The sequence below is a fragment of the Hevea brasiliensis genome, chromosome 18 (genome assembly GCF_030052815.1).
Source record: "Hevea brasiliensis isolate MT/VB/25A 57/8 chromosome 18, ASM3005281v1, whole genome shotgun sequence".
NCBI classification, from domain to species: Eukaryota; Viridiplantae; Streptophyta; class Magnoliopsida; order Malpighiales; family Euphorbiaceae; genus Hevea; species Hevea brasiliensis.
This window is the reverse complement of record NC_079510.1, coordinates 25,034,802-25,055,727: the sequence shown is the minus strand read 5'-3', so window position 1 is coordinate 25,055,727 and position 20,926 is coordinate 25,034,802. Positions and strand designations below refer to the sequence as shown.

The 20,926-nt window shown below is 33.8% G+C and overlaps 1 protein-coding gene across 3 annotated transcripts; it reads left to right on the top strand.

Annotated features, from left to right (window-relative positions):
- Window positions 1–3,658: 3,658 nt before the first annotated feature.
- Window positions 3,659–9,844, top strand: LOC110661586 (dolichol-phosphate mannose synthase subunit 2). Of its 3 annotated transcripts, none has more exons than XM_058140727.1 (4): window positions 3,659–3,876; window positions 4,266–4,364; window positions 9,281–9,393; window positions 9,474–9,844. In XM_058140727.1, the coding sequence occupies exons 3-4, from the start codon at window positions 9,304–9,306 to the stop codon at window positions 9,624–9,626; spliced, it is 243 nt and encodes an 80-aa protein (XP_057996710.1). In that variant the 5' UTR covers window positions 3,659–3,876; window positions 4,266–4,364; window positions 9,281–9,303; the 3' UTR covers window positions 9,627–9,844. The 3 variants fall into 3 exon arrangements, with proteins under 3 accessions (XP_057996710.1, XP_057996709.1, XP_021675950.2); XM_058140726.1 differs by having other exon boundaries at window positions 4,242–4,364; XM_021820258.2 differs by lacking the exon at window positions 4,266–4,364 and having other exon boundaries at window positions 3,662–3,876; window positions 9,280–9,393.
- The last annotated feature ends 11,082 nt before the right edge of the window (window positions 9,845–20,926 follow it).

Genomic DNA, 20,926 nt, shown 5'->3' with positions numbered 1-20,926 from the left:
TAACCATAACTGGTTTAGTTGCAAATTCTGGTTCTTAACTAGGCAGTATTGGTATTACACTTTAGTAATTTATTTGAACAGGTTCTAGCAACATTTAAGCCCAGTGCACTTCATAGGATTTGTTGCCCTATGTCTTATGGTCACTCAAAATTTCTAGTTGCAATTTTTCAAGTCTTGTTGAATTAATTATAGTCACATTATTGGTCTGGACTCAAATGTCCTATACTAACATGAGTCCCATTTTGGTCAGTAACTTTAACCCAAAATTTAAGCTTTTTACATTCATAATTTGAGGAAGATGTCTAAAACAAAGTTAAGGCCCTATTTCTCAAGTTTCTAGAACTATATGGTACATCTCCATTGAAGTTTTTTAGTGGTAGATATGCTTAAAAGACTATGCTGGAGTTAATGGTTACTTATGCACATTTCCAAAATTTATACACTGACTTGACCTAGCCAATTGACCTATTTCTCTTGATTTTTGGGTTTTGGTCAAAATACCAATCTTGTAGGTTTATGTCTTATGGAAATTTTGCCACTAGTTTTAGGGCATTTGGAGTTCTATGGACCAAGTTATGGCCTCTTTGCCAAAACTGGTCAAGTTGCATATGTCCAGTAATTCTAGGCTATTTTGGTTCTGGATAGTTTTGGTGTCTCAAATTGTGCAAGCAATTTGACTTGGTTAATGGCATTCCTGGGCTTTGTGTTCTTCACAAAAGTTATAGCCCTATGTCTAAGCTTTCCAATGGTATAAACTTCAGGTCATTTGGACCTGTCTAGAGTGAGTTATGACCAAATGAAGAAACACTGTTCATTTGGTCAATTTTCTGGGATCACTATTTGGTAATCCACATTAGGGCAATATTTAGGTCACTTTTTAGGCAAAATTTGGGCATAGTTTCTACATGAAAATTAGTGCATTTTAGGTCTAGTTTTACCTTCAATTGGCTTCATACTAATTGGGATCACACAATTTCGGTTAGGGCTCAAAATACACACTGTTTTCAACAATTCTCAACCTGCAAGAAAATTTTACACTTCCAATTTCATTCCTTTGACTCCCAAACTATATATTTGCATTCATGAGACTTCTAATATCATCAATCAAATCTCAATTGGTCAAATTTCTAGCAATTTACACAAGTCTCCAATAATCAATTTAAAACCCTAATTCAATTTGTCAACCTCAAACCTACACATGCAATCAAATTCTAACACATATAATTACCTTAATCAACATCACAAATCACCTCTTTCATACATGAATTAATTAAATTCCCAAATTTCCCATGGCTGCCAAAATGAAGAGCTCACCATTCCTCATCATTTTCTTCAATTTTCTTAGCACATCAATTCAAATCAACCTCAATTCAATTTTTAATGAAGCAAGGAAGAAGATATAAGCACTAACCTTTAATCAAGGAATTCCCAAGCTTGTAAAACTTCAAAATTTTCACTTCTTGTTGCTACCTATAGCCTTCCCAAGGTGTAGAGACAAAGTTTAATGAAGTGATCTTGTGATTTTATGTTGAGAAGGGAGGGATTTCTAAGCTTGCATGAAAACTTCCATGGAGAAAATGAAGAACCCATTTTTGGCCATGGTTAGAAGATTGAAGAAGAAATGAAAGTGAAGTGGTGGAGTTTGTCTTCTTATGGCTTTTATACTCTCCATTAAGTTTAATTAATTATTTTTATAATCAATGTTTCAATATTTGTAATTATTCCCCCACATTTTCTTTAATTACATTACATGTAATTTCATGTTTTAATGGGATTTTCAAAATTTAATACCACTTATTTTAATGGATATTTAGGTCAAAAGTCAACTCTAGGTATCAAATAACCAAAATACCTCTCTTCGGGTTATAATCCAACTTTTTCGGTAATACCGATTAAATTCCTGATCCGACGGTTCCTTTAATTTTCATTTTCATCTGTACTGATTAACTAAATTTTCTTTGACATTTCTAATGTTAATTATATCTTAGTAAACCCTTAATTAAATTCCGAAAATTATTTCTTAGAGTTTCTCGCGGGTCTAGGGTTGTCAACTGTCTATGCAGTAACTTCCCGATACGGTCACCCATTGCTAGAACCGCAACTCATTTAACCTAGTTATATTTCATCTCGTTTATTTTTCTTTAATTTTTCTTGTATTTTCTTATCATATATTTCATCATTTTATGTCTCCTTACTATCATTTAAGTGTAGTTTCAGACATCCTGGCTATCTAGACAGACATTAGCCATCGGAACAGTAGAACGTATGGACTACGTAAAGTGAGGATGGTACAATGAGCCCGCCATTATATCGCTTTTTGAAACAAACATACTTTAGGCTGGATCCTTAACTACATTTTGAACCTGTTTGTGTAAGCCCACATCTTCCCATCTGTGTCTCTTAAAGTCCACTACAATAACCCCTTTGATCAAAGATAGTGATTCATTTAATAAAGTTAGGTCTAACCCAATTTGCCCTATTTCACGTGCATCTAAAATGGTACCATGATGAAGATCCCCACTCAATAGAGACCCACCACTACCTACTTCCCACTACTCAAAGTAGTTTCTTTCAGAGGTCTCAACTGATCTTTACAAACATACTGTGCTATCAAAACACTATCTCAAAGCCATTTATCACCGATCCCCATTTGAGATAGTTGACCACCTGCCCTTATCTAGGCACCATAAAGGCATTCATGGTTTGTGCTAGGTTGATCGAACAAATGTTAAACGAACCTTTCAAAGTGCCCAAGCTTACCACAAATAAAGCAAAATGTAGAAAGACACTCATATTTAAAGGTGACCCAAACCCAATCTCTGCCAGCTTTATTGATCTTCAAATGACGTTTCAATGCCAATTGGACATCAATACAAACACGGATCCTCATATAACTACGCGAAATACTGAAATAATTGCTAGAATCTGCCTCAACAAATCCTCCAATGAAGTTTCCAATTGTGGAAGCCATGCGTTCTAACATAAATCCCAGAGGTAGAGCATGTAGTTGCACCCACATTAAAGTGTGGAATAACTGAACATTTGTAGGTTGTTCATTAGAATTCAGACGCTTGAACAGCAACAGATGTTGGTCAAATGACCAAGGACTCAGATCAACGACTCGACTAACATCAACCTCATGAAAAAACTGAAACATAAATAGAGATGACCCCAACTCCTTGATGCAAATTCCTTTACCAAGGTGCCACAATGTGGCCACGGTGTGCTTCATAGCATTAAAATTAATGACACAGTCTGTGATAAAGTAATGCATAAGACACATTCCATAATCAACAACATTATCTTGGCTAATATTGTCCTCAACCTCGACTCCTTTATCTTCTTCTTCCTCGAGGGAAATAGAAGCAAAATCTAAATCTATGGAACTAGATTCTAATTGAAATACCGTGCAGAAAACAACAAACAAAGAATACACAAAGAGAATGAAAAAACTTGTTAAAGCAAGATGAAAAACCTTATCAGAAGATAAGACTAACCGCCAACTGCATTTTAGAAATCAATTTTTTAAATAATTAAGATAAATTAAAGCACGATTAATATTACTTATGATTTAGAGATTCTTTTTTATTATTATTATAAAAATAGGTTTCTGTGCGTATTTTACCTTAAAACATCGCCTTGAGCAGTCCACTAACAAATAAACCTAGACCTTATCTCATTATCTCATCGCATCTGTTACGGTCTTTTGCTCCAACCGCGGGTCCCCATTCTCATTCTCTCGTCTATTTCAATATGGTCGCCACACCGCACGCCAATAACTGACGGCCCTCAACCTCGCTTTTACACAGATCGCCCTCCATTCACAGTCTCGCTTCTACACAGACGGTCCTCAAGCTCTCGGCCCGCTTCTCACAGGTGAGTTATCTCAGTGTCGCTTCGGTATAGGGGATAATAGCAACAGGCAGATTTATTAAGAATGCAACTTAGATCTCATTTGTATATATAGACAAAGCAAGTAGCAGATGCAACTGATTTTGTATCTATCGAAAGATCTCATTGTTCATGCAATGAAACCACTATGATTTTGTATTGCTGACTACATCCAGGAACAACTGATTCTTAATTCCCTTGAGTTTGTATTGTAATACATTTCTGAAAATTAAGGTTTGAAATGGTGAGCCAAATTTCTTCCTCTTTCGGACTTCAATTTTAACTCGGTTCTGGAACTCTTAATTGCTTTATTATTGAAATGGTATCTGTCGAACTCTTACTTGCCGTAGGATTTTTGATAACATTGTTTGAAGATTTCCAAGTCGGAAACTACAATATTTCAGAGGAGAAAGAGACTGGAGCTTTCAAATCCAAATCTTGTATCATCTGAGTTCAGCTGGCATAATTTGAGGAATGTGATTTGTTCATTTGTCCTTTTCTAATATTCTGTGTTTCTGTAGATGTGCATAAATTTCGTTTTCTGCCTATCAGTATTGTGTTTATTGTGTTGGGGGAGAGTAGCCAAAAATTGTACTAGTTGGTTTGGTTTTGCCTATATATTTGGTTCGTTCTGTTTTCATATTTTAGTATTTTGGTTATTGAGACCATTTGCACACCTTTAGCTCTCCCCTTCCTTTATCTTACCCAAAAGTCCAAACTTTTTTGTATTTCTTCTTGATAATTATGAAATCAAACATCGACAAAGGTTGCAACATGAGCTAGGAAAAAGAAACATTGTGTTAGTAGATACCCTGGAAACAGAGTTTCAGCTTTTGAGAAGAGAAGAAATAGGAGAAGAAAGAGAAGAAATGAGAGAAGAATCAGGAAAAAAAAAAGTTAGGAAGGAAAGAATTAGAGAGAAGAAATAAAGAGAGAAAAGAATATGCTTCTGTTATTGCTTCTTGAATGAATCTTGATACAAGTATGACTGCTCCTTTATACTCCTAACTGCAAGAGACAACTATAATTGCTACTAACAAATTTTCCCTCCAATCCTTAACCTCTCAAGTCCCTCATCATTCTCTCCTACTTATTCCTACTATTTATTCTCTGCTACCCAATCAATAAACACCACAACGCACTTAACTACATTTCAGTCAACTCCGCTCCCCTCTTTGCCTCTTTCTTATATGTAACAATACCTCTCCATGAGAACCTTCTAGTCCCAATAAGGTTTAAAATCAGGAAACTATGCTTGGATGAAGGCTTGATCTTCCCAAGTAGCATCGTCCATTGGAAGATTGAGCCACTTAATGAAACCTTGGTCGACTGGAATCTCATTTCTAACAATAGTTGTGGTCTGGAGCAATTGTTTTGGTGCTGCTTCTATAGTTTGATCTTCCTTGATTGCAGGAAGCTCTAAAGTAAGAGTAACATCATTTCCAAGTTTCTTTTTGAGTAAAGAAACATGGACAACAAGATGAATGCTGCAAGAGGGTGGTAACTTAAGCTTGTAAGCTACTGTACCCACTTTTGCTACACTTTGAAAGTGCCCATAGTACTTAGCTGTAAGCTTAAGAGTCTTCCTAATAGCAAGGGAAGACTGGATATAAGGTTGAAGTTTCAGGTGAAACCAATCTCCTGCTTCAAAAACCCTTGATGATCTTTTCTTATAAGCTTGTTGTTTCATCCTATTTTGGGCATGTTGCAAGTTGTATTTGGGAAGAGCCATAATATGTTGCCTCTGGTGGAATAAGTCCACTACAGCATTAATTGGTGTCTCATCAGAAGGAAGAACTGTGAATGGATTGGATTGATATCCATACAATGCTTCAAATAGTGTTGTTTTTATGGCAATATGATAAGTGGTGTTGCACTTCCACTCTGCCAATAAATGCCCCTTAAACTAAGAAGCTTATTGGTGGTGTGTCATGCACCTTAGGTACCCTTCTAAACACTGTTTCAGCCTCTCTGTTTGACCAATAGATTGAGGATGGTATGCAATAGTGAATGTAATAGAGGTTCCCAACAGCCTGAAAAATTCTTTCCGGAAAACACTTGTAAAAATTTTGTCCCTATCAGTGAAAATGGACAAGGGCACTCCATGAAGTTTAAAAATGTTATCTAAGAAAATTTTGGCAACTGAAGAGGCAGTAAAAGGATGTGTGAGAGCCAGGAAATGTCCATACTTGGTGAATCTACAAACTACCACCAAGACGACAACTTTATCTCCTAATTTAGGCAGCTGTTCAATGAAGTCCATTTAGATATGCTGCCAAGCCTGAGAAGGAATTGGATGTGGTTGCAACGATCCTGGTAGAGCACAATGTTCACAATGTTCTCCTTTACATCTAGCACATACCACACCTTTTATTCTGGCTCATTTTTTAAGTCCTTTCCTATACAAGATTTTGTAATCCAAACCAAGCAAGTCCTTTCCTATACAAGATTTTGTAATCCAAACCAAGCAACTTTGAAGTACCCTTTAGCTGTAAATTAGTGTGCAGCTTTAGTTCCAAGAGAAATTTGATACTTTCATTGTCAGTTTTAATAGAAAATTTGCCTTGCTCAAAGTAGTGCTGCCATTTTGTGACAGCAAAAGTGATGGCCAGGAGCTCTTTTTCATATGCTGAAAGAGCTTTATTTTTTTGGCCCAAATGCTTTGGAAATGAAAGCAATAAAATGCCCTTGTTGCAAAATTGCACATGTGCCATAAACACTGTCATTTTTCTCAATTATAAAGGGTCTGGAGAAATCAGGAAGTGCCAAATCAAGGGCTGTAGACGTGGCAGACCTGAGTTTAGCAAAAGCTTGTTGAGTTACCTCAGACCACTGAAATGCATCCTTCTTTAATAGATCTATTAAGGGCTTGCTGTTAGTACATAATTGGAGTAAATTGCACTGTCCCCTCAACTTATATGGTTATGTCATTTCAGTCGCTCAATATCAATTTGTTAAAATAAAATCCGTCAACCTCTCATTCCTTCCCTTCCTTTCCTTGCTGTTAGTACAAGCCTGTATCTTGCTCATTAGCATATAAAGACATTGCACTCTTTTGCTTGCAAGAGTGTACAGGAAAATACCTTTGTCCACACCTAAAACATGCCTTGGCTTTCTTGTATTGGTTTGATTATGTTGCTGAGTTGGTTTATTGTTGACTATTGAATTGGGTGGCTTTTCAGGTTCTGTTATGTGTCTTGAATCTTGTATTTGTGTCAGTGTTGATCTTGGAGAATAAGGAAAAGTTTGGTGCAATTGTGAAGTTTGGCAAGAAAGAGCTGTGGTATTGGGACCTGGTGTGGATCTGAAGCAGCTGGTGAAGGTTTTAGGTGTAAAAATAGTAGTTCTATTAATTCCAATCAAATTTTTTTTTCTCTAAAATTTAGCAATCTCAAAAGCATGAAACAAGGAATTAGGCCTCATTATTCTAACCATATGCCTAATCTCATCCTTCAAACTTCCAATGAATCTTGACGGATAATATGCCAACCCTAACTGTGGCATAATTATCTCCATCCGGATCCTCAATTCTTCAAACTTGTCTTGATAATCTTCCACAGTGCCTTCTTGCCTCATTTTCATGAACTCTTCCGCCACATGCTCCATCTTTGGATCTCCAAATCTACCACATAACCCTCTCTCAAACTCTTCTCAATACACATTCCCTTTTCCTTTGCTCCAGTTATGAAACCAAGGATCATCCCTTTCCACCAAAAAGAGACTAGCAATGCTCACCCTTTGCACTTTGGGCGCCCAATGTACTTTAATGTACTTTGGGCGCCCAATGTACTTTAATGTACTTTTCACACTTTCTTAGGCACACACTAGGCTCCCATCCATCACGTCACCAACTCAATTTTGGGCAATAATCCATGTATTTCTCTTATCTCCATTGAAGGCCCAGAACTTCCTTGCTCCCTCTGTTGGGCACTCAAAAATTCCTTAGGAGTTGGCAAGATTCCCCTGCCCTCAACTCTGTCCAACTTCATGGCAACATCACCCTCCCGCTACTCACTCCTTTGGCATTTTTTCACTCAAGAATCCAGCCAATAAGGATCACATTTTATCAAGAACGACTCTCATGAGCTCAATATTGTTCTGTTTTTATCTCAACTCTGATTTCCTCAAGTGCTCTGTCTGTTCGACTTTGGACATTCCGGATATTTTCTTCCAACTCAGCACTCCTGATGGCCTCCTGATTCACTACAACACTTCTAGCCATTGTTGTGACTCTCACCAATCAACTTGGAAGCAAAGCCCAGTAGTAACAAAGCTCTGATACAAGGTTTTAGCTTTCAAGAAGAGAAGAAACAGTAGAAGAAAGAGAAGAATTAGAGAAAGCAGTTAGAAGGAAAGAATTAGAGAGAAGAAATAGAGTGAAAAAAGAATATGCTTCTTTTGTTGATTCTTGAATTAATCTTGATACAGATATGACTGCTCCTTTAAACTCCTAAATGATGGTTGAAATTTTGTTCAATGGTATGGGTAACATAACTGTAAAAGGCTCTTTATCATTTTCTTCTGGAATTTGAAATGGCTGAATGGACATCAATTTATAGTCTAAATGCATATTAGGTTACTGATAAATATTATCTCAAGTTATTGGTTTACATTAGTAATGGAATCAACTGTTTGTTGATGATGATTGACACTTGAAAAGTAGTGCTGTAGGCTTGATATGGCAAGCGTACTTTCCAATATATGGGTTGTTGATAGTGCAATGTTTTTGTTTTTGTTCTATTGTTTAATGAACTCTTGTTTTATCCCTCTGCCCAATCTCCTTTTTTTTTTTCCCTCTCATTTGATGACTGTTTAAGCAAAGTTGTGAGGATCTTCAGTTCTTCACTGCAATGAAATTGAAGATATTTGGATGGATAAAGAATTCTGATAGTAAAAAATTATCATAGAAAAGTTGCTTTGTGTTCATCAAGTTCAAATTTGATTCCAATATTTTCTGCTACAAAGTTTTTTTGGTTCTGTTTTCTTGGTAAAGAATGAAAATAACCAAACCATATATATATGTATAAACTGATGAACCAAATTATTTTGGTGTGGTTCATAATTAGTTCAGTCTATATATATATATATATATAATTTGAATTATTTTGGTGTAATCAATTGCAGATCAAACCAGACCGACCAATGCTCATCCCTATTTAGTTAAGCTTGAATGGATAATGAAGACTTTATTTTTATGGATCTCTTAGCAGCACTCATCTTCTAATTATTCACTTCTTGATTTTTGGATCTCTAAGCACCAAGTCGTGATTTTTTATTTTTTCATCACTTGTATTTATCTTTTGTATGTAGGGCTATACCATCTTTCTCTTGACATTTTTCTGGCTTATTTTACTTTATTTCTTATTTATTTATTTATTTATTTTACAGGTGCCAGCAGCCACAAAATTTGGCATGGGATTAGCTGACAGGGCAGTTGGATTTTTGTTATCATTCATCAGTTTATCTATCTTTACTTATTATACTTTCTGGGTCATTATCCTGGTCAGCAACTTCACAAGAATTTGGTTTTTGGATCCCTATATTTTATGAACTTGATTTTAATGCCTAGTTGGGTCTTGCAGCCATTTGTAGATAGTGATCACTTCATCCACCAGTATTTCCCGCCACTAGAATATGCCATACTGATACCTGTATTTGCCGGTGTCACGCTTCTGTTCTTTCTATGCGTTTTTATTGGAATGGTGATCCTTAAATCCAAAAAGAAGAAGCCATAATGCTAATTCTCGTCATTATCATGTATTCTACTACATTCTAGAATTCCAAACCTTTTTTTTCACTTAATATGATTTTGATAGCGAGTGCAGTTGTCAGTATGAGTTGCTTTCTAACATTTCTAATGATTTGCTACTTTAGATTTGAAGCCTGAAGTTTCATAGATGCAATTGACAGTGTTTTTTTATTATTTTATGACAATAATATAAACTTTCCAACTTGTTTCGTGTCTGAAATAGTTGCATTGCTAACAGGATTCAATTATCAGGATTATATTGACCTGTAGAAGAACTATGTTTGAAATAATTAAATTTGTTAATTTAATTCATCATTCTTCCTGCAATTTTGCAGAGGCAGCACCACGTGGCTTGTAATTGCATTGTAGGTGCTAAATGACCCTGGTTTTAATGTTCTTATTTTTCTTATTGCATTGTTGATCCTGAGGGTAACAGTTTATATCTGTTTTATCTGGTTTGCTGCATTCTTAATGTTACGTTCATGATTAAAAGCTTGTTTCGAATGAAATTCTATGAAGCTTATTAACAAATTCATGCTTGTTATTTTTGGGAATCTAAAAAAAAAAAAAATTACGTTTTATATTAATTCTATAAAAATGGTATATAAAATAGAAGTTCATTGATTTTTGAGGAATTTGTGACTGGATTTTGAAGTGTTTCCAAAAATTGCCAAAATTTACAAATGAACTCTTAAACTATTTATGCTACAAATTTGATTTACCTAGAATTGGTAGGATCTACACTTGAATTTTTATATTCAATACATATGATACAAATTATAAGAATTTATTAATTTAGGAAATATATTAATGACTAAATATTTATTTACGGAGGATATGTTGATGACTAAAGATTTGAAATAAAGCAGTACTAGAATTAGATATCATAATACCCTTTAGGGGTTGTTTTGAGTGGCAAGGCTTTTAAAGAAAATCATCCTATCATGATTCAAACCTGATTAGGATTTTTAATATTTGAATTTATCTTAAATTTAATTAAAATTTATTCTAAATTATAAACTTAGTTATTATTATTTAAATTATACTTAACTTGATTAATTTTATATATTTTATTTAATATTTTACATAAAATATAATTTCATTTATAATTTACATTTCAAAAATTTAATATTTTATAAAATATTTAAATTATATTTATCTAAAATATAATATATAAAAATATATGAGTATTATTATGTGTTTATATAAATAAATTCAAGTAACACATTTAACATATAAAACTTGAATCTAATCTGAACTCGATTCGGGTATTATTTTTTAATCGGTCTTTTTGAAAGTCTTCTAAGCCATAATCAACATCTGGGGATATGTATCTTGTTGTGCTTCCTATAACTAGATACTTTATTTTTTAAACTTAACATTTAGAGTTTTATTATAAATTTTATAACGACTTGGCCACTATGCTAGGGAATGGGATGATGCATGTAACAACCAAAATTTTTTATTAAATAAAATATTTTAATTAAAGTATTATTTTATTAATATCATAGTTACTGAAAATTTAAAAATTTTGATAATATTAAATTATTTAATAGATTTGATACTTTGCTCTCTTGTATTATTTTATTTTGCATTTATGTTTTGATTTTATTATTAATTGAAGAACAAATTTTAGGTAAAATTTTCAATATTTCAAAATGTGTAACTGATATATTTAACATTTGTTGTTAGTTTATTATGTTAATTATGCTTTGAGTATTATTAATTATTATTTTAATTGTTATAATTAATATTTAAAGAATTTACTTAAATTATAAGGCATTATTGTCCTTATTTTCATTATTATTAGTATTATTATTACTATTAGATTTTATAGAGGTTTTAAGCACATCATTTATTTGTAAATTTATTGATTTTAAGCACATCATTTATTTGTAAATTTATTGAATTTAATTAAAGTATTTATTATTATTATTATTATTATTATTATTATTATTATTACAACTCCGCATAAGTAGTTTGTGTTTAACCGGTCCCAAGCCCGAATAAAGGAGGAGGGTTGCGGTAGGTGACAACCAGCGTAAAAATTTCGTCACACCTCATGATATGGATAATGGATTCTTATGGTATAAACGTTGGGGCGTCCTCTACTTACGACGCGCTACATTGAAACCCGAGTGTAGTGAGAAATATGCAAGGGTGTAGAGTGATCACCAAAAGAGACGCACCATGTCGGCACCCGGGTATGGTGTTAAATGAGTAAGGGTTCTCACATCATGGATGGGTGTGGGTAAAGAAGTTAGCCTATAGAGTAGATAGAAGAAGAACAGATAGTGAAATAGAACACAAGATAGACATAAAGAATAATAGAAGATATCATAGAAGCAAATCAATTAGAAATGAACTGGATAGGAGAAGAATCAGGGTTGGTACTTGGAATGTTGGATCACTTGCAAGAAAATTAATAGAGCTTGTGGATACTTTGGAAAGGAGAAGGGTGAATATTGCTTGTATTCAGGAGACTAAATGGGTAGGAGAGAAAAATAAGAAAGTGGGTATCAGAATACAAATTTTGGTTTATCGGAGAGGAGAGGAACAAGAACAGAGTAGGCATTATCATAGACAGGACATTAAAAGATGCCGCAATAGCTGTGAAAAGAGTAGGAGATAGAATTATACTAGTAAGCTAATACTAGAAGGAGAAACAATAGATATAGTTAGTGCATATGCCCCATAAATAGGACTAGATAGTGAGAGTAAATAAAAGTTTTGGGAAGATATGGATGATCTAATGCAAAGTATACCGAATGAAGAGAATGTTTTCATCGGTGGAGATTTAAATGGACATGTCGGAAGTGATAGGCAAAGTTATGAGAATGTTCATGGAGGTTTCGATTTTGGTAGTCGAAATGAGGAGGGGGAAAGCATCCTGGATTTTACCATGGCATAAGACCTAATAGTAGCAAATACCTACTTTATAAAAAGGAGTCGCATTTAGTGACTTTCAAAAGTGGACAACATAGAAGCCAAATTGATTTTCTCTTAACCAGGAAGACAAATAGAGCTCTATGCAAGGATTACAAAGTTATTCCAGGAGAGGTTTTAACAAGTCAACATCATTTAGTGGTCTTGGATGTCAAGTTTAGGAAAAATTTCAGTAAGGCTAGAAGAAATATTGTAGCTCGAACTAAGTGGTGGGAGTTCAAAGGAGTAAAGCAAGTAAAGTTCAAAAATGATCTTCACGAGTCCGAAGCTTGGAAGCTAGATATGGATGCCAATGGTATGTGGATACAGATGGCATCAAAGATTAGAGAAGTAGCTAGAAAAGTACTTAGGAAGTCTAGAGGACATGGACCACCTTCAAATGAGAGATGGTGGTGGAATGAGAAAGTATAAAAGGCAGTAAAGAGAAAGAGGAAATGGTATAAAAAATTATCTAAGTGTGATAATAATGAGGCTTATGAACAGTACAAGATAGTAAAGAAAGAAGCAAAAAAAGCGGTTAGTCAAGTAAGAGTGCAGGCCTTTAAAAAGTTATATGAGAAACTTGAAACTAAAGAAGGGGAGAAAGATATTTATAGATTAGCAAGGAGGAGAGAAAAGAAATGTCAAGATCTCAATCAAGTTAGGTGCATTAAGGATAAAGAAGACATTAAAGAAAGATGGAAAAATTATATTGGTGATCTCTTTAATAATAGTCAAAGTGGTACAACGTGAATATAGACTACATAGCAATAGAAAAGAATGTAAATTTAGGGGTGGCAATTCAGGTTGATGGGTCGTGTTCGTGTCGTGTCAATACGCAACACAAATACGATTAAGGTCGACATGAACACGACACGATTAACAAATCATATCAAAAATTTAAATACGAACACGACCCTTCTATTATACGGGTTACACGACATGACATGATTAATATTAAATTGTATTAGGTGTATTCAACACTACACGACCCATTTAATACGAAATAACTCATTTAACACGGTTTGACACGACTTAACCCATTTAACACGCTACATAAGTGGGTTCATGGGTCATAGTGGGTCAAATGGGTTAGTGGGTCATGGGTTAACACATGACACGAATATTAAATCGTGTCATAAACGTGTCAAGTCGGGTTAGCGGGTTAACCCATGACACAACACGATTATAATTGTGTCATAAATGAGTCGACACGAATACGAATAAACCTAACCCAAACCTTATATTTTCATATCGTGTTCGTGTCATGTTCGCGGGTCGTGTCCAAAATTGCCACCCCTATGTGAGTTACACTAGGAGGATTAGAGCTTCAGAAGTAAAGGAAGCACTTAAGAGAATGAAAGTAGGTAAAGCATGTGGACCCGATGGAATACTAATTGAAGTGTAGAAGTGTATGGGAGATATGAGAATAGTATGGTTAACTAAATTATTTAATAAGTTCTAAACTCAAAGAAAATACCTGATGAATGGAGGAGTAGTATTTTAGTACCTATTTTTAAAAATAAGAGAGACATATAGAGTTGCTCAAACCATAAGAGAATTAAACTTATGAGACATACTATGAAGTTGTGGGAGAGAGTTGTGGAACATCGGTCATGATACTTTTTTCTCTCCTAATCAATTTGGCTTCATGCCCGGTCGTTCAACTATGGAAGCTATCTTTCTCATTAGAAGCTTAATAGAGAAATATAGAGATGCGAAGAAAGATCTACATATGGTTTTTATCGATTTGGAGAAGGCTTATGATAGTGTTCCAATAGATGTCTTATAGAGAGTGTTAGAACAAAAGAATGTATCTATTAGGTATATACAAGTATTGAAAGATATGTATGAAGGAGCAACTACTATTGTGCGCATAGTGGGAGGAGACACAATAGATTTTTCTATCTCAGTTGGATTACACCAAGGTTCAGCTGTTAGCCCTTACCTTTTTACATTAGTTATAAATGAATTGACAAAACATATACAAGAGAGTATTCCTTAGTGCATGATATTTGCGGATGATATAGTTCTGATAGATGAGACACGAGAAGGAGTTAACAGAAAGCTAGAGCTTTGAAGAAGTACACTAGAGTCAAAGGGCTTTAAGTTAAGTAGAATGAAGACAGAATACATGCATTACAAGTTCGGTGAAGGCCGAACTAATGATAGGGAAGGAGTTAGTTTGGATGGAGTGGTATTGCCCCAAAGTAATCACTTTAAATATCTCGGCTCAATCCTTCAAGCAGATGGGGGATGTGAGGATGTTAGTCATAGGATTAAAGCCGGATGATTGAAGTGGAGACGTGCCACTGGAGTTTTATGTGATTGGAAGATTCCCAATAAGTTGAAAGGAAAATTTTATCGTACAGCCATATGATCGGCCATATTATATGGTAGTGAATGTTGGGCAATGAAAGAGTTGTATGTGTCTAAGATGAGAGTTATGGAGATAAGAATGTTAAGGTGGATGAGTGGCCATACTAGACTTGATAAAGTCCGAAATGAGAGTATTAGAGAAAAGGTAGGAGTGATCCCAATTGAGGATAAGTTGAGAGAAGGGAGACTGAGGTGATTTGGTAATGTGAAGCGTAGACATATAGAGGCTCCAGTTAGACAAGTAGAGCATATTGGATTAGAGGATAGAAAGAAAAGAAGGGGTAAACCTAAACTGACTTAGAGGAGAGTAGTACAATATGACCTAAAAGCATTGTAACACCCCTATATTAAGCAGTCTATGCTTTCTACTGTTCTGGTGATCGGTGTCTGTCTAGACAGCTAGGATGTCTAGAACTACACTTAAATGATAGTGAGGAGACATAAAATGATGAAATACATGATAAGAAAATACAAGAAAAATTAAGAAAAAAATAAAAGAGATGAAATGCAATTAGGTTAAATGAGCTGAAACCGTAGTGATGGGTGACCACACAGGGAAGTCACTGCATAGACAGTTGACAATTCCAGGACCGCGGGAAACCCCAAGAAATATTTTCGGAACTTAATTAAAAGTCTATTGAGGTATAATTGATATTGAAAATGTCAAAAAAAAATTTAGTAAATCAGTACAAACGAAAATAAAAATTTAAGAAATCGGCGGATCAGGGATTAAATCGATATTACTGAAAAAGTCCGAATATGACTCGAAGAGGGGCATTTTGGTCATTTGACACCTAAAGTTGACTTTTAACCTAAATGTCCATTAAAAATAAGCGGTATTAAATTTTGAAAATCACGTGAAAAATGAAATTATGTATAAAATGTAATTAGGGAAAAATAAGAGGTGATAAATGAAAATATTGAAACTTGGTTTATTTAATTAATTAAATAAAGGATTAGTGGGGTATATAGGGCCATTAGAGGATAGATTTCTCCACTAAGTGTCTTGTTTTTCTTCATTCTTTTTCTTTGCTGAGTTGATTCTCACTCAAGCTTCCTCCATGGCCACACCATGCAAGAGCTTCATCTACCCATCTTCAAGCTATGATTTTTGCAATTGTCTTCATTAAAGTTGATCACCATACTTGGGGAAAGATATTGGCAACAAAAAGGAAGAGATTTGATGAGGTTTTTAGTAAGCTCAAAAAAGGGTAAGTGTCCATTTTCATTTCCTTGCTTAACTAAGCCTTGAATTAAGGTTATGGTGAGTTGAATTATTGAGAAATTTGGAAAATTTGATGAATATTGGGTGAGACTTAATTTTAGCAGCCATGGAAGTTCAAGGTATTTGGTTTATTTTTACATGTAATTGATGGGAAATAATGTTGATTAAGGTCATAAGATGTTCTAGCAAATGTATTTCATGTGTATGTTTGAAGTTAGTACTTTGAATTAGGGCTTTGAAGGAAGTGTTGAAGACCTTCGGTAGCCTTGATGAAGTTAAAAGATGGATATTTCCATGAAATTTAATGTTGAATTATGGTGTTGATGCATTGTGGAAGTGTATGGTAAATTGCTAGTTGTTTTTATTTATGTATATTACATTGACTTTGACCTTGTGAATTAGGATTGTATATTGAATATTGAGGACTTGTGTAAATTGCTCAAATTTACCAGTTTGAGATTTAATGAATGATTTAAGAATGCTATGAATCCAGAATATTTTAGTGTGGGAGATGGAGGAATAGGAATTTGAAGTGTAATGTTTGTGCATTTGAGAAATTGGTTGAGGGCAGTATGTGTTTGGAGCCCTAACCTAATTTGTGAGATCCCAATTGGTATGAGGCCAATTGGAGGTAAAATTAGACCTAAAACGTGCCAACTTTCATGCAGAAACCTTGCCAAAATTCTTTCCAGAAAATAACCAATTTAGTGACCTAATCCGGAATTGGCAATTTGCAAACCCAGAATTTGACCATATGAACAGTATTCAATCAAATGGCTATAACTCAATGTAGATAGGTCCAAATGACCTGAAGTTTATATCATTGGAAAGATTAGACATAGGTGAAGGAACGGAAGCGTGAAAAACACAAGTTTATACCATTGAATTCAAAAATTTTCACCTAGGGTCACATGCATCATGCAAGATTTATTTTTATCTATTTGATTTCAATGATAAACAACATATTAAAACTCTTTTAATATGTTTTTGGATCTGTATTTGCCATTTAAGATTTTAAAATTAATCAGATTAATTTTAGAACCCTAGATTAAATCAAGAACGATTACACTAACCTCTTGATGTCTTTGCGTATGTCTGCGCCTTTGAGATTCGTCTTGAGGACACGGATGTTGTCCCTCTAGCTTGTCCACACCAAGAACACCTATGGCAGCCCTTGAATAGCTTCTAAAGCCTTTTCTATCAATTAGAAATTCAAGTTCTGCCTTTTAAGAGATTAGAGATGTAAACAGGACACTAGAAACAATTTCTAGTGTTCTTAATTCAAGAGATTGATGGCTAATCTCTTTGAATTGATGAGAGATGAAGAGAAATAGCTGGAGAGGCTCAAAGTGGCGTGACATATGAGAGGAGAGGCTGCTGGTTGTGTTTTCTTTTCATAACCCCACTTAAATAGCTAGGTTAACACATTAAACCCTAGCCACATGTCACCTTTTGATTAGCTCTAGGTTTAAGTGACCCAATCACATTGTGCCAAGTGTCAAACCTATATTTAATCTTGATTTTAATCATCTTACATGATTAAAAATATTTGGCAAGCTTATGTGTTATGCCATGTGTCACCATCTCATGGTGCCACGTGTCACACTGCAAAATGACCAAAATGCCCTGTGTCTTAATTTTGAGTTCTTAACCCAAAATAATTATTTTCTTCTTCTAATTAATTTATATCAAATATAAATTAATTAATTAATCTCTATTAATTAATTTCTCATCAATTAAATTCATATTTAAACACTTTAAATACAAATTTAATTTATACTACACATCCAATAATCTAGATTTGGTTTCAAGTCATGCTAGGGACTTTGCAATTTAATTGCAAACCAAATCTATTTAATTAATCAATTAAACTCTTTAATTAATTAATTAAATCATATTTAAATAGGTGATAACTTGTGTATGTGTGTGACTTACTAGGCTCATCACTAATTGGCAATGAGACATGATATCAACTCTTAATATCATCGAACTCTTTCTTACCATAAATGATTTCTCTAAATCATTTTATGAACCTCATAGACCATGGTTAACACCTAGCATAGCATGCCATGGCCACCCAATTAGTAATAAGATTTACCTTAAATGAACCTATAATCATATGTTACCATGCACTAGAATCTCTCTGTTACAAAATCCCAACTCAAGCCGAGTCATGGTTTATGTCAAACTCCATTTGCTATGAATATTATGTTCTCTTTTAATTCCAGTTCTTGATTAAAAGATTTTCTCATCGAAACTCTTTTACGAATAAATCTATCTGTCTGGCCAGAACTTGAAACATCAAGAACAATTAAATGAACATAGGATTTTATCTCTATTTACTTAGAGGAACAGATTCCATCTTGATCAACACCTACCTCCATATATAACTAGTAGGAGCCAACAGATGCCCATATACCCATACATAGTACAAGTATGAAAGCAGTATCAAACTCAAACTACCTATATACAAGATAACTGTGCTATCTCAGGTCTAAAGATTATATGCACTGATATGATTTATGACAAAACATTGACAAGAGTAAACTCCATGTGCTTGTCATAAGTGTCACTGGTTCGGCCTACTTATCATTTATAAGTGCCTATCATGTTTGTTATATGGCATGAGACTCACCATTCCATCTTATTTATATCTCATATAAATAACTTGGGAACAAACATGAATACAATCTTTCTGGATAAGTCATGTCCTTATTATGAAGTATCCTCGATTGTGAACCTATTTATGATACTTTGTGCTAGAAATATTGTCACTCATATTCTTAACAACTTAAGAATAATATTTCTAACAAAATATCAATGGACCTTTTCTATTACACATAAATATATTATGTAAACGGAAAAGTGGAAATGCCTTTTATTAATAAAATTATGTACAAGATACATACTAAATGATATGCTCTAGGGCATACTACTAACAATAGGGCTACAACTCTTATGAAGAGACCAAAGCCCAGAAATGTTATTAACCAAGTCAATTTGCTTGCGCAAATTGGGTTACCGAAATTGTCCAGTCCCTAATGCTGCCTAGAAATTCTGGGTAGATACCAAGCCGGTCAGTCATATTAAAATTAGCATAACTTGAGCTAGAAAACTCCAAATGGAGTGATTCAAAAAGGAAATTAAAGAAAACACAATAAGGAACAACTTTGAAAAAGAGAGTTTAGCCAAAGTTTTACTGTAACAATGACCAATGGAACAGTGAACTTAAGGCATGAAATCTGAAAAATTCAAATAAAGTGCAATAAGTTTTGAAATGAAATTGACAACAAATGCCAACATATGTGGAATGTAAAATGTGACATGTTGGTGATATAAAAACTAACTTGCTTATTTTATACAAAAAGTCAACATTTTACCCAATTAGTCAAATAAATAGTATCTCCATAACCCTAAATATAAGAATTCAACTTATAAGACCTAATAGGTAAATTTAGTATGCAAAAATGAAATTATTGGAATTAATTATTAGAAATGGTTCAAATGGACACTGAAATACTTTAAAATTATATGTTTCAGTTGGAAAGGGATATTTGAAGAAAGAAAGAAAATTGAATTAAATCAAGTCAACAAAAGAGATTTGTGCACAATTAGCCTATTTCTATGTTTTAAATTTATAATAGGTTTTAAATGAATTTGATAATTGTATTTTCTCTGTGTATAAGAATTTTAATTTATTGAATGACTTTGTATGATTTAATTATGTTTTCTCCTATGCATTTAAGGATTTATTGCATGGTTTTGACAATTATAAATTGTGAATTGTACACTTGATGTATTGACAACCTTATGCATGAGTTTACAATTATTAAAAATGTTTATGGATTTGTAAAGATGCTTATGAGTAAAAATTGTTTGAAATATGTTTTGAAACCACAGTCGGCATGGCAATGTGATTGAATTCCTCATTGGCTTGTCTAATGGGTGAATTGAATTCCCTTTCTGGCTGAAGTGTTGAGGTGTGTGTCAGTTGAGGAAGAATTGAATGAGTACTCATATTTGCTAGCTAGCCCATGTATACCCCTTTAGCCTTTGGTTATTGGGCGAATTGGCTTTGTCGTGGTGTATAACCCGACATTATTTTAGTGTCATGCTCTAAGCTATGTGAATGTTTTCAACATTATCAAATTATGCATACTTGACAAAATGTGATTGAAACAAATATTTGTTAGTGGTTGGAAAATGATATATTGTTTCATAGTTCAAGAAAAATATAAATAATACAATTGCTTTGTTATAAATTGGATAAATTGTTATTACTAGATCAAACGCTATTCATCAAATAATCTGTGTGATTGGAACTATCGATTTTGATTTTATTGGGTTTTGAAGAATTTAAATATTTTGAGCCTTTTTGCTATGGTTTGTCAAAGTATATTTTGTATTAAATTTTAATTTATTTGTTGTGCACCACTGAGTTCACCGATCAACGGTAGCTTTGTATGCTGTCACAAGTGAAAGAAAAGATAGAGCAGCTGAGTGAAATCACTTGAAGCTGCGACTTGAAGACAAACTGGGATTATATTGGGTATATATTTCTAGACATTAGATTTTAATGTAAGCATGTAATTATGTGTATGTAAGTGCTTTTGAGCAGTTGTACAAAAACTCTTGTAATATTATTTTAGTATGTAATCAAATACAAATAATTATAATAGTATCTGGAGATTTTAACTACCTGTATATTTTTGTGAAATAAATTGTATTACCCTAATGAATGCAGTACTTAAATTTTC